Source organism: Sprattus sprattus (genome assembly GCF_963457725.1).
Source record: "Sprattus sprattus genome assembly, chromosome: 17".
NCBI classification, from domain to species: Eukaryota; Metazoa; Chordata; class Actinopteri; order Clupeiformes; family Clupeidae; genus Sprattus; species Sprattus sprattus.
Window position 1 is genome coordinate 12008270 of NC_137915.1, and position 12925 is coordinate 12021194.

Below are 12925 nucleotides of genomic sequence, written 5' to 3' on the forward strand. Positions count from 1 at the left end.
GCCAATCAAAATGGCTCCCTTCCGTGTTCCTGAATCAATATGTTGATTGGCTGGAATAGTGTATTGCTTAGTCCAAGTTACTATGTTTGCCTCCCATTTCCAGAGAAAGGATTTTATATGAACGAGGACCATGAGGAGCCATTTGCTAAAACTGACAAGAAGTACGTTGGATCAGAATCTCAGACTGCACCTTTAATGTTTGACTTACACTGGAAATGGCGACTGTGCTTAGTACTGGACAGATGAACTGTTGAGATCTGTACTTTCTTTCACTCACTTGAACACATAGCACGATGCTCTGGGTCCCTGCTGCCTGTAGTAAAGGGCAATGCCGTCATCCCCCCCATGCTCATGGCGCATTCTGTCCACATCCAGCCTCCAGTCCTGAGTGTTGTACTGGTAGACCTCGGAGCAGTCCACTTCACGCTGCAAACGTGGGGATGTGACTTGCTCCACCCGCTCCTCCAGTGTGTGCTCACACCAGTGACTGCAGTGTGTTCAAACACACAGAGTTGAAGTGGAAGCAAAACAAGACTCCGTGTGAGCAAGGAGCATGACAAGAAACACACTTTAGCCATTCTTTAGCAAACAAAACAAAAACACTCTCTAAAATAATTTCAATGCAATTATTTCCAATCACACCCAGATATATCTATTATTGGTGCACAAACTGAAAACTAAAAACTGATACATTAAGAGCAGCATCTGGTCTATTTCATCTATACGTTCATTTCATGTCTCATAGAAAAATGCTCTGCCTTCAGCTGACTCCACAGTGGACCTGGCGTGGTTCTGGCTGTGTTTTGGAGTCAGGTGCTATCAGAGCCGACAGGCGATGACCACTTACCCCATCCCCATGACCAACCGCAGCCCCAACAACGACAAGATCAGAGCTTTCATGCTTTCTCCAGAAAACACTCTTGAAACGGCCCACTTCCTCTGCGTGCAGCAGAGATGAACAATGCAAATAAAACAAAAGTAACTCCAAGTCAGTGTCAGAGTGACATGATCAGATATACAAAATAACGTATAAACAAAATAAAAAACACTATCAAGAAAGGCACGTCAAACCAGCCCACTACTCATCTCTGGTTAATCTATCATGAGCTTCATATAGGGACCAGTAAATTGCAAAAATTGGATAAATAGAAGAAACATTTTATTATATATTTCTACTAAACACACAAGCTCAACAGCCTTCTCGGGAATGACCTCAGTTAATATTTCCCAAAACAGCACTGAAACATGACTGTGTGCACGACCCTGATGCCCTCTTTCCTCGTATTTGTGAAAAGCAGATAGTCTAACTTCCAGGGTCAAGGTTTACTGTCGGAGTAATGACTTACCTGAGTGTCTCCGTGACGATGACGACCTGTCTTCCGTCACGACCCAAACTCTACCCCCGCCGCTCTCCTCCTTCTACCACCAGCTCCTAATATATCTCCTCTGGGTAGGACCTGTAAGTTTGCTCCCAGTTTGTTTGCTTGTTGCCAGTGATTCCCTTTCTCTCTCTCTCTCAGGCTCTTGTTGGTGTCTAAGCTTTCTTTCGCTTTGCTCGGACGCGTACTGTTCTCTCTGGTGCCGTGTGCATCCTATGCAGAGCGGTCTCCGTGGTGTGCTGCAGTGTTGTCTAATGGGGCAGGTGCTGGGCCCGACCACAAGTTTTAAACGGCAGGGGATTTCTAGAATGGCAGTGGACTTTGGGGAGAAGGCCATTGGTGGAGGGTCCCCTTGGTCACAGCTGTAAGGGCAGCCATTAGAGGGTAAGCCAGGGACGGATACACCCAGCGGCCATCTTACCAAACGCTACTGGGGGGGCGGGGGGAATCAGGAGGGAGGGAGGGAGCAGGTCTTAGTCTGATGGAGAGGTGTTTGTGGGGCTCTAATCCTATAAAGAGGTGCTTTGGGGGTCAATTTGAGGGGCGTTTATTTAATGAAATGACTGGGGGGGCACGGGGTACGTTTGGCCAAAGCAAGCGCCCAGGATGAATGGAGAGCGTCCGACCGAAATGGAGGGACACACAAACACAGCTGCTGCCATGCCAGGAGACACACAGACACACACACAGACACACAAACACACACACACACTCTCTCACACACACACACACACACATAGAGACCAACTAAGACAGAAACCCACTAATCAAACCACTCACAGATACATGAGGTCCCATACAGTCAGACAGAGACCCAGCCACACATCCACACACACAACCATTCTCATAACCAGACACGCACATCCATGTAAATAAAATCACACACAAGAACCACACACAATCAAACTAAGGCACTCATTACCCCTTGCAGTTGTGCCTGCTAACTCATTTTACATTATTCTAAACCAACAACCTCAAAAAGACTTAATTCTAGAAAGAGCAACGTAGTTTGTTTGGCCACAGATCCCCTAATGCTTGCCAACTTAATTTTCTTCACTCAGCTGGCAATCTGCATATTCTGGCCTCATTCCTCTCCTGAGCATCAGAACTGGTAACTCAACACCTCCACCAGTTCACCTCATCTCAGGTCTCCTCTGAGTCATGGCAGGTCTCTGCGTATTTGATGCAATCCACTGCAGAACCTGGAGCTGCCTCCCAACATCTGCCATCAGTGTTCATCAGTGTGTTCTCTGATACTCTGACTTCCGAAGCACAGAGCAGGAACAGGCCAGGCCCAAGCTTCTACCCCAAAGACTGAACTTGGATAACATGAATTTAAGCCCAAAGAATTAACCTGAAAAACATGAATTTAAGCACAAAGACTGAACCTGGACAACATTAATTTAAGCCCAAAGACTGAACCTGAGCCCAGATAACAGAGCATCTAAGAATTAGCTGTTAATTGCAGCACAGCGTCTTCCACAATGTCACTTAAGCAAATGCATGGATATTGGTAATGCACACGTCTTTGACATGATGTCCAGCCTGTGGTGAAGACTACAGCTCACAGTTTGTACATTTGGCCATTCGCATAGTTTGTTTTGTTTTCTCCCTGCAGAGGGACAGAGTGAGTGTGAAGCTAGTGCTGAAATGGCTCATCTTCACTGAGCGCCTCTTGGTTCCACCAGAGGGAATGACTAGATATCTTCCTCCAGTTTTCCCTGGAAATAGCCGAATGGCCATGGCGTACTCTGACGCATAGAAACATAAACATCCTCCCCTGCTGCATATTTGGCAGCTACTTTTGTAAACACAAAGAAAAACAAACAATGTTTTTGGAATTGTTGGAGGCCATTGCAGCAAGAGCTCTGCATGAGGCAATATCAACCAGGCAAAACTGCTGAAACCCCATATATAAGTGTTTTTTGTTTTTCAGATTCTTCTTCCTTTTCTTGTTATTTTCATCTTATTCTTACAAGTGCAAACGTGTCATCATCATTATCATCAACATCTTCATCATATGTAAACAAACAGAACCAATAGCACACTAATCATCATTTAGGGCTGAACAGCTGCAACGTACTACAATATACAAAAGCCATACACTAAAGACTCATTTCCACAGCTTGTTTATGTAATTGTCTTCCCAAACCAAAACAAATGAGATGGAATATTTATGGGAAACGATTTCCCAATACCCCCAATACGTTCCTGTTAAAAACTGTAAATATGTATTATCTGACTCCTCAGAATGATAAGGATAACAAAGCCAAAGTTTGATATTTCCCAGCATGACCGAACGGTCGAGGTAAGTACGTTATTTTATGGCAGTTTTATCTGCTTTCATTTTGTAAATGAAAAGAAATTGTAATTGTAAGTAGAAAAAAAAAATAGCTTTGTTGTGCCCTCAAGAAAAATAGCTTAGCATAGCATAGCATCCCATTACTTGGTGACTTCAAGTTACAATGACTTTCCGTTACGTTAAATTACCGGTCGAGGTAAGTAAGTTGTTTATTATATGGCATTTTGCTTTGCATTGTAGGACTCAGGATTATTATAGGATGTTTAGGCATTGAGTCGAATCACTGATCGTTTTTCAACACAAGTGATTCAAACTATAGTTTCTAGTCTTCGTCATTACTTTTAATAACAAATCTTCTAAACAGTATCGAGCCCCTGCTCGTCGCCATTTACCTGGTGGACGTCCTTGAAAAACTTTGTCAATGGTCAAGCTCGGGAGCTGGTAGGTTAACCGTTTCTATTTTATTTTATCCTTTTTTCTATTTTGTCGATTAACTGTAAGAACCTTTTATAAAAAGCAACATATTTTTCTTTCTTTCTTCTATACACAGCCCCATATCTATCTATTTTCCAATCTGTAACTATTTCTATAAGTTCTAGTGTTCATAAATTCATTTATATTCAATTTCCTGATATCTGGGCCACTTTTAAAACAGTCAGACATTTGGAGTCCTATACCTAGGACCTAGTGTACTGCCTTCCAAGTGTGTATCCTAAAACATATAGACAGCCAGCCTAACTCTCTCTCGTCAATAAACCTGGAGCTTGGAGGCTAATTCCTGACCTGCGTTTTTCATGAGTGGAGTAAGGCTGGCTGTCTATATATATTACACACTTGAAGGGCAGTACACCAAGACCCGGCCTTGCCTTGCCTTGTCAGCCTTGTTAGATCTCACCTACTTTGGTAGAATCATCATGCATGCATGACGCAGCACCTCATGTTTCCAGATATCACTGAGACACAGAGTGATCTCAGGTATTTCACAAGTGGCTCAGCCTCATGCCGTAGGGCACTGTATGGATGACACAATAGCTGGGTTTCCATCCAACTCATTCACATATTTGAAGTGCGCTCATGAACATTTGCTTACAGAAATGCGAGTCCGTGCTGCACGGTTCCATCTGATGTCTTATATCACTTAACAATGTACTTCCTAATGAAGAGAGAAGTTGTGAACAGCTATGGATTCAAAACGTTGGGTTGTCAGGGCAACTCTACCAGAAAAAATGCAAATGCAAATGAGATTTCATGTGAATAAACTCGTTTCCCTCAATCTTAGTCACACTATACCCTATGCAAAGTGGGAGTTAATCCACCCCCTTTCAGCGAATATATTTCTTATTTGACACAACAGTGCTGTCTTAATGAGCATATTGAGAAAGTGTGTGACCTCATTTCGTATATATTAATTTGGACTTTACCTTACTGATTACATTTGCTGATATCAAAATCTAAAGGCCGACAGGACCTGTCATTGGATTATGGCACGCTGTAAAACCTCCATCAGAGGTCAGAGTCAGAGACCTGACACCTAAAATGACCATGTGAAATTCACAGACTCTGACCTGGCACTTTGTTGCCCTTTTGTCCAATCAAAATGGACACTGCATGGTTGCAAGTCCATCTCCCTTTTCAGTATCAGTAAACAATGTTGTACAATGTTGTTAGTGCTATTACTCAGCTCTGCTTTTACTCAATTCTAAATATATTTATTTAAACAAGCAAACAGTCTGCTTTGTAAATAACAGTCTTACTTATGATACTTATACATCTAAACCTGTTCTGTTTAAAAAAAATCCCTTGTCAACACAATGTCAAAGTTTGGGCTTTCACCTTGTAGCCAGCCCTTGTAGAAACTAATTGTATCTACCCCAGTTAGATGGCTATTAAACCCCTACAACAAATTCTAGGAAGTAGCTTGTTGATTAAGTAACAACATGTAGTTCATGTGACCCTTTAGGCTCTAGATGAGAGAGATGAGCTTACGCTATCTGCCTTCCAAGAATATCACTATATCCCATAAAACAATCAAGTCATTTAACTTCTAGTGAAAAAAGATTGGCATAAAAAGCCAATTCAGCCAGTAAGTCTAGACATTCAGTTAATAAACAGTTTCTCCTAGATATAATGACGGTGTGATATTCCTTTCGATAAAGTGGATCCAGTGAATCGTTTATAATGAGAATGTCTTCCTGATCCAGCCGCCCGTGTCTGTATCCGTCCTGCGACTCATGGAAGTTTTCAGTTTTTAAAACATTTGACGTTTTTTTGGTCGGATAAATATTTGGCCTTTTAAGGTAAGTGTGTGAGTGTCTCAGCAACACCTGTGAGAGGGAAAAAGAGGCAGACGCTATTCGCCTGGGTGAGATTAATCTTTTTTCTCTTATCTCTAGAGTGCTGAGATTTCACATTCTTTATGATTGGTTTATGGACAGCAGTGGACCAATCATGGCCCTCCCCTGTGAGGCAGGGGTTGATAAATACACAAGGTCCTTAGAACAACAGCATTTTTATTTTTGCTTCTCTGGAGCTTCAAAGGGGCGTTTTAACGACAGACTGGCCTAGATACACACAAGTCCCCTGGGCCACGAGCAAGAACCTGAAGGACACAGGCTAGGAAATCTCAGGAGGGCTCAAACACTCACAACAGGTATGGCCTTTTGCATTTCTTTGTTTTATTTTCAAACATTTCAGATTTTGGTTTTTCCTCAGATATACACAATGCATGAGCCTTACATAAACATTATTATGTAAACATGGTACAAAAGTGGGTTACAACGTTTTTGCTAAATCTGTAAGAAATTAATAATCAAAAAGTGGTGTACCAACGGCACACACACACAGAGCCTGCATGCTCTCCTGCCGCTCTGAATATTGCCTTAATGCCAGACACACACACACACACACACACACACACACACACACACACACACACACACACACGGCAGAGCGTATGAAAGGAGTGGGTGTGGGACTGATCTGTTTCTGCTCAGGGGGGGTTTTGCTGTGCTGAGCAGAACCCGAGTAGTTATAGGCCTGGTGGGCCAGATTGGAAGAATGCCAAGGACTAGCTGTAATGTATAGGGTAACAGAGCTTAGGAGGAGGGCGAGGGAAATGGGCAAACGATGGATTTTTGTTCCTTTTCTTTTCTTTTTCGTTATGTTGGTTGTTCCTTGAGAGAAGGCTTGCAGGATATGGAGCTAAGCACGGCTCTGTGAGAAGACGTTGTAGTGTGGACTGTGTGCTGTTTATTTCTTCAGTTGGATAGAGGTGAGATTTTCGGTGTCTGAGGGTTAGTGTGTCATGACTGTGATTGTACTTAAGATAGGAAGAGGGAGTTAACAAGTTCTTTTCAGGGGAGGCGCAAATTAACGTCTTATGACTTTTCTTTGAGCACTGAGGTTTGAGATCTGGGATTTAAGTGTATGATAAGATGCACCGTTGCTTAACAGCGCCTCTTATTTTCCACAGGTGCAGTCATGCGGTCGTGCTGGGGGCTCCTAATCTGCTTCCTGGCAGTACCGGCGTCGGCCTCTAGGGAACGGGAGTGGGCTCACCATGGGGCTTCCATGTTTGCCGACCTCACCCCACGCGAGATGCGTGCCGTCAGGGACTTCCTGCACACCCAGAAGGAGCTGGGGCTCACACTGGCCAAAGCAAAAGCCCTGAGCAAGAACAGCATCCTGTTGATGGAGCTTCACGTGCCGCGCAAACACGAGGCCCTCCGAGCACTGGACCGAGGCCAGGCCAAGCCTACGAGGCAGGCGCGAGTGGTGGTGCAGTTTGGTAACCAGGCCGAGCCCAACATTACAGAGTACATCGTCAGCCCCCTGCCCTTTCCCAGATCCTACGAGGTCAAGACCTTCAAAGGAAGTCGACCGATCCGCTTCGAGTCCCGGCCCATCACAACAGTGGAGTACGAACATCTCGTAAAGGTGCTGGCGGAGATGGCGGAGAAGGCCCGCAGGCTTTTGCACGAGAGCACAGGGTTCACTTTCAGCGACTGCGGTGACCGGTGTTTGACCTTCTCAGACATCGCTCCTCGAGGCCTGGCCCCTGGGGAGAGGCGGTCGTGGATCATGCTGCAGAAGTTTGTGGAAGGCTACTTCATTCACCCGGTGGGCTTCGAGGTCCTTATAAACCACCGAGATCTGGACCCTGAGAAGTGGGCCGTGGAGAAGGTGTGGTACAATGGGCAGTACTTTGACAGTGTCGAGGAGCTGATGGAGAAGTACGACCAGGGCACGTTGATAAAGCACAAGCTGCCCGAGCACGACCCGTCGGACCTGTACTCCACATTTGTCCCGCGTGGCCACTCCAACACACCCACCGACATCCACGGACCCAAGCTGGTGGAGCCGCAGGGGCCACGTTACCACGTGGATGGAAACTTCGTGGAGTATGCCGGCTGGTCGTTCGCTTTCCGCGTGCGCTCCTCCGCAGGCCTCCAGATCTTTGACCTGCGCTTCAACGGCGAGAGAGTGGCCTATGAGGTCAGCCTTCAGGAGGCCATCGCCTTCTACTCGGGCGACACGCCCGCAGCCATGCAGACCAAGTACATTGATGCCGGCTGGGCCATGGGCACGTCAGACTTTGAGCTTGCGCCCGGCATAGACTGCCCCGAGATCGCCACCTTCAAGGACATGTACCACTACTATGACACGGACAAGCCGGTTCGGTTCCGCAACGCTCTCTGCATCTTCGAGATGACCACAGCTATGCCCCTGAGACGCCACTTCAACAGCAACTTCAAAGGAGGCTACAATTTCTTCGCTGGCCTCGAGAACCACGTCTTAGTGCTGAGGACTACCTCAACTGTTTACAACTACGACTACATCTGGGACTTCCACTTCTACCAGAATGGCGTAATGGAGTCAAGAGTGAGTGCCACTGGGTACATACACGCTACTTTCTTCACACCCAACGGGCTGAATTATGGCACCAAGGTCTACAGCTACGTCCTGGGCAACCTGCACACCCACCTCATCAACTACAAAGTAGACCTGGATGTCGCTGGTGAGTGAATTATGGTCTTTTTTTTTTTATTGTCTCCTGTCTTCACTTCCCTTACCGTATACAGTATATATTTGTGGGGAGATTTCACTCACATGTGTTTCATGACCTGGATATGCCTCAAATTGGTGGGCAAATTAACATTGATACATGGACACAATGAACATATAAAATTATGATTATATAATGAATGTATAATCATTGATTTGATGTTTGTACTTTTCTATGTCAAGCACTATGGAAATAACTGTATTGCCAGTTTTGTAAACGGCTGAAATTGCTGTGAAAAGGTCAGATTTGCAGAAAGTTCTTATTGTGCATTATAGAACTGTATTCACTTGTGTCATACTGACGAATGTGGTCATTCGAAGTCATCTGTTATCGTTTATATATTTAAAATCCCCGCTTATGCGGCATGACTCAGAGGTGCACAAACTGAAACAGCTGTCTGTTTTCTCTGCAGCGTTCCCATAGTTTCATCCTAAATATATGCCTGCACAGTAAAATGGTCTTATTGCATTGAGAAAGCATTAGCTTTTCTTTGTCAGCACCGGTGAACAGATGATATTATCCATCCTCTCTATCCTCTGCTTTTCCTTGCTAAAATGTCTAAAACCTTAAAACTAAAAAAAACAACTCTCAATGTAATTGCTGTGCACAGGGCGGGAGAACAGCTTTGAATCTATGGAGCTGAAGTTTGTGAATGTGACGAACCCCTGGAGTCCAGGACACACCATACAGCAGTCCATCCTTGACAAGAAGCAGCACGAGACAGAGCGGAGTGCAGCGTTCCGCTTCGGAAAGAAGTTCCCCCGCTACCTGCACTTCTATAACCAAAACCAGGAGAACCGTTGGGGACACAAGAAGGGCTACCGAATCCAGTTCAACTCCCACGCCCATAGCGTGTTGCCCAAGGGCTGGAAGGAGGAGAAAGGCATCTCCTGGGCAAGGTGAGAACCATAACACGGAGCAGACTCAGAATACGCAACAGACCTAGAACAGGGAACAGACCTAGAACACGGAACAGACCCAGAGCACCAAATTCAGAGTCTCCCTGGCACCAGGAACTGTTTGCTGTTGGTGGTCATAGAAATAGGAGTGTTGTGGGGTCAGATGTATGTTCAAATATATCCAGCCAGGGCCAGTGATGATACATTTCCAGGCAAAGCCATGTAGAAATTGGTTGCAGTTAGGAACAATTAGCAAGTTTAAAAGTGTAAGGAACTGTAGACAAATCTGACACCTTGTGCAGGCAGACTTTATAGCAGTGGTGATTATAACAGAAAGCTAACAACTAACAACCTGCTGTTTCCAGATGGTGCACCGCATTACAGTGTGATAGCACAACTGGAACATGCTGTTACCAGATTGTGTATTCCCATCATCTAGTCGCCAAAGGCACAATTTCAGACTAAATTAATACTACAGAGCAGGAAATGAACTCCCAGAAGAGTTTGCCGTTTAAATTCCTTCAATATGCTGAAGGTTTGATTTCTCTTTGGCACAGCTGTCAGTCTTATATAACCTACTCTAGGGTTGGGAATGTGGAGGATGCACTCAAGAGAAAGCTGAAGAGGATTAGCTGATATTTTCAAGCCGTCATTTTTCAGAGATATTTCTTTTGCAATCTGCATTTCCTCTCCACAAGGTCCCAGGCTGATAAAAGTTGTATGTTCATTCAAGCTTTCTTACCGACTTTCTAACCAACTTGTTGCGCCCTTTCCTGCATTACGATGACTATTTGTGTGTAATTGTGTTAATGAATTAAATGAGCAGGCAAAAAAAAGAATATTCTAGAAACTGATCTCCCCATTAAGAGATAAATGGCTTGTTGGAATTCACTGTTGAAACCAATTTGGCCATTTAGTAATCAGTGGAATATCAGGTATTAGTAACCATGTCAAATTGGCTTGCATTGATAATATACATATATTATCATATATATGTTTTACATGTCACCTATGAAGGCCATATTTGCTTGTTTCTCATAGGTATCCTTTGGCAGTAACACGACACAAGGACAGTGAAGCCACCAGTAGTAGTATATACACCCAGAATGATCCATGGGAGCCTATCGTGTCCTTTGAGGACTACATCCGCAATAATGAAAATATCACAAATCAAGTAAGGATAACCCATAACTATAGGCTCACTGAATCATGAACAAAACCAAGACAGAAACCTAAACTTGTCTCTTTAAATGTCTGCTTTGTTCGACATGAAGGTACAAAACTCATCATTCTTAACAGCAGCCACACAAAATGATTCATATGTATGCTTACGTTTGTGTTTCTGGAAAACTGGACTGGTCTGCTGTATGTAGTCTGGCCGATTTCTCATACTTTGACTTTCACTTGAGATACAAATTAAAAAGTGCTGTACCACTATTACTATTACTAAGTCATGTACTGTGTATGATCGTTTATGTTTTTCAGGACCTGGTTGCCTGGGTGACCGTAGGTTTCCTGCATGTCCCTCATTCAGAGGACATTCCGAACACAGCGACGCCTGGCAACAATGTTGGCTTCTTCCTGCGACCCTTCAACTTCTTTGACGAGGACCCGTCGCTTGCGTCTCGCAGCACGATAATCGTCCGGCCCGGAAAAGACGGCGAGCCCAAGATTCAGAGGTGGACCCCAGAGGTGATCGGACACTGCGTGACTGATAAGGCGTTCAGCTACAACGGCACTTATGGTGGGGTGTGAGCTCCAACACTACACAGGGGGAAGGTGCTAGTGATTCTTGTAAATATGTGCGTTGAACATTTCTACACAACATTTGTAAAATGCTCACTTCCACATGTAAACATACATTCATACACACACACATACACACACACACACACACACACACACACACAAACACTGTATGTGTCATGGCTTGACTCCCCTCGGACACATTTTTTTTAGATTCCATGCTGGCATGACATTGATTTAAGAACAAAAAATAAATCAAATGAGCTCTGCTTGGTCACGTTGGCCTTGGACACCGTTTTGTGTCACAAAAGCCTGTCCAGCAAACATGCAACATAAATTAGCCCTCAACACCACAACCTCTCGATTCTCTAAATAATCGCATCACGTCTGACGGGTGTGGTCATAATGGTTGACCCCATGAGCCGTGCCTGGAGATGGGCCTGAGATTCAGTGTTGACGTGAGCAGTCTCCATGGTCTGGACTTAATGCCTTGGAACATCCAGGATGCAGGAAGTGGGATCCGCCTGCCAACGGGCTTAGCCAGGAAGCTTAGCAAGGTCTGTCGGGAAAGCTTTAACCCTAAGAAAGACATGGGGTGTCGGTAAACAATGCTGAAACACCCGGATCTCCAGGCAAACAGTCCAGGATTCACCTGGGTGGTTGCCCGGGGAGACCAAAGGCTACCAGTCAGACATTGTATGTGTTTGAGTTTATGTTTGTGTGTGTGTGTGTGTGTGTGTGTGTGTGTGTGTGTGTGTGTGTGTGTGTGTGTGTGTGTGTATGTCGGTGTGTGAGCATAGGAGAATGGATGTTTTTTCCGACTTGTTTTGAAGTGAATGAACAAACATGGAAGGGATGTTTCTCCCTCATAGAATGCTTCTGGCCATTTGATCCAAGGGCCAGAAGATTCTGTGGCAAACTGTTTTTCAAACAAAAGTACCAGTATTTGAACCTTTTAATGGACTTTAACAACTTTCCTAGACTGTAACAACTGAGTAAATTGTGTTTTTTTACGTATTGTATATTTCACAAACATACAAGGCATACACGTTTTTAAGATTTGGTCTAATTTATAAATGATTTGAACTGTAGTGGTAAAACATAGTAGGTGTGTTAATGGCTGACAATCTTTAATGTTGTTTAATGGAATTATTAATAAATACTTCTATCTTCATTAAATAGTGCATTTCTGAAACTGTTTGAAGGTAACACTTCTTTTCAGTTTTAAATGTTATTTTGGTAAATCTCCACAATGAACACAGCGGTTTGAGTTTAACACTGGGCCTCATTGCCGCAGAAGTTCTAGTAGATGTTCCTTTAGCAGCTTTTACAAGGAAATTCCAAAGTATAGTGGACATCAGTGGCCTCAAACCCTGACGCTGGGGTCTGGTACACGTCCTTTGTTCGGTGAGTACGAGTTTACAATTACAAATTCTTCCCCATCCGTTTGTTTACCAAACTCTTTTACAGAGTACGGTAAAGTGGTAGCCCGTCTGACCGCGAAGAGGCCGGGACAGACAAGTCAAAAGTTTTT

The 12925-nt window shown here is 44.3% G+C and overlaps 2 protein-coding genes across 2 annotated transcripts in view; one reads left to right on the plus strand and one right to left on the minus strand.

Moving 5' to 3' along the window:
- The window catches only part of sspo (SCO-spondin), a gene marked incomplete at both ends in the record, with an annotated part of 96327 nt that extends 95427 nt beyond the window's left edge, over window positions 1-900 (minus strand). Inside the window, 2 exons of the mRNA XM_080855448.1 lie at window positions 278-487; window positions 848-900. Of these exons, the coding sequence (XP_080711574.1) occupies window positions 278-487; window positions 848-900 (263 nt within the window). The remainder of the gene's footprint in view (window positions 1-277; window positions 488-847) is intronic.
- Window positions 901-7161: 6261 nt separating this feature from the next.
- aoc1 (amine oxidase copper containing 1) lies at window positions 7162-11400 on the plus strand (the record flags this gene model as incomplete). The annotated part of the gene is made up of 4 exons (XM_080855201.1): window positions 7162-8698; window positions 9357-9645; window positions 10687-10819; window positions 11131-11400. The coding sequence occupies 4 exons, from the start codon at window positions 7162-7164 to the stop codon at window positions 11398-11400; spliced, it is 2229 nt and encodes a 742-aa protein (XP_080711327.1).
- Window positions 11401-12925: the final 1525 nt, after the last annotated feature.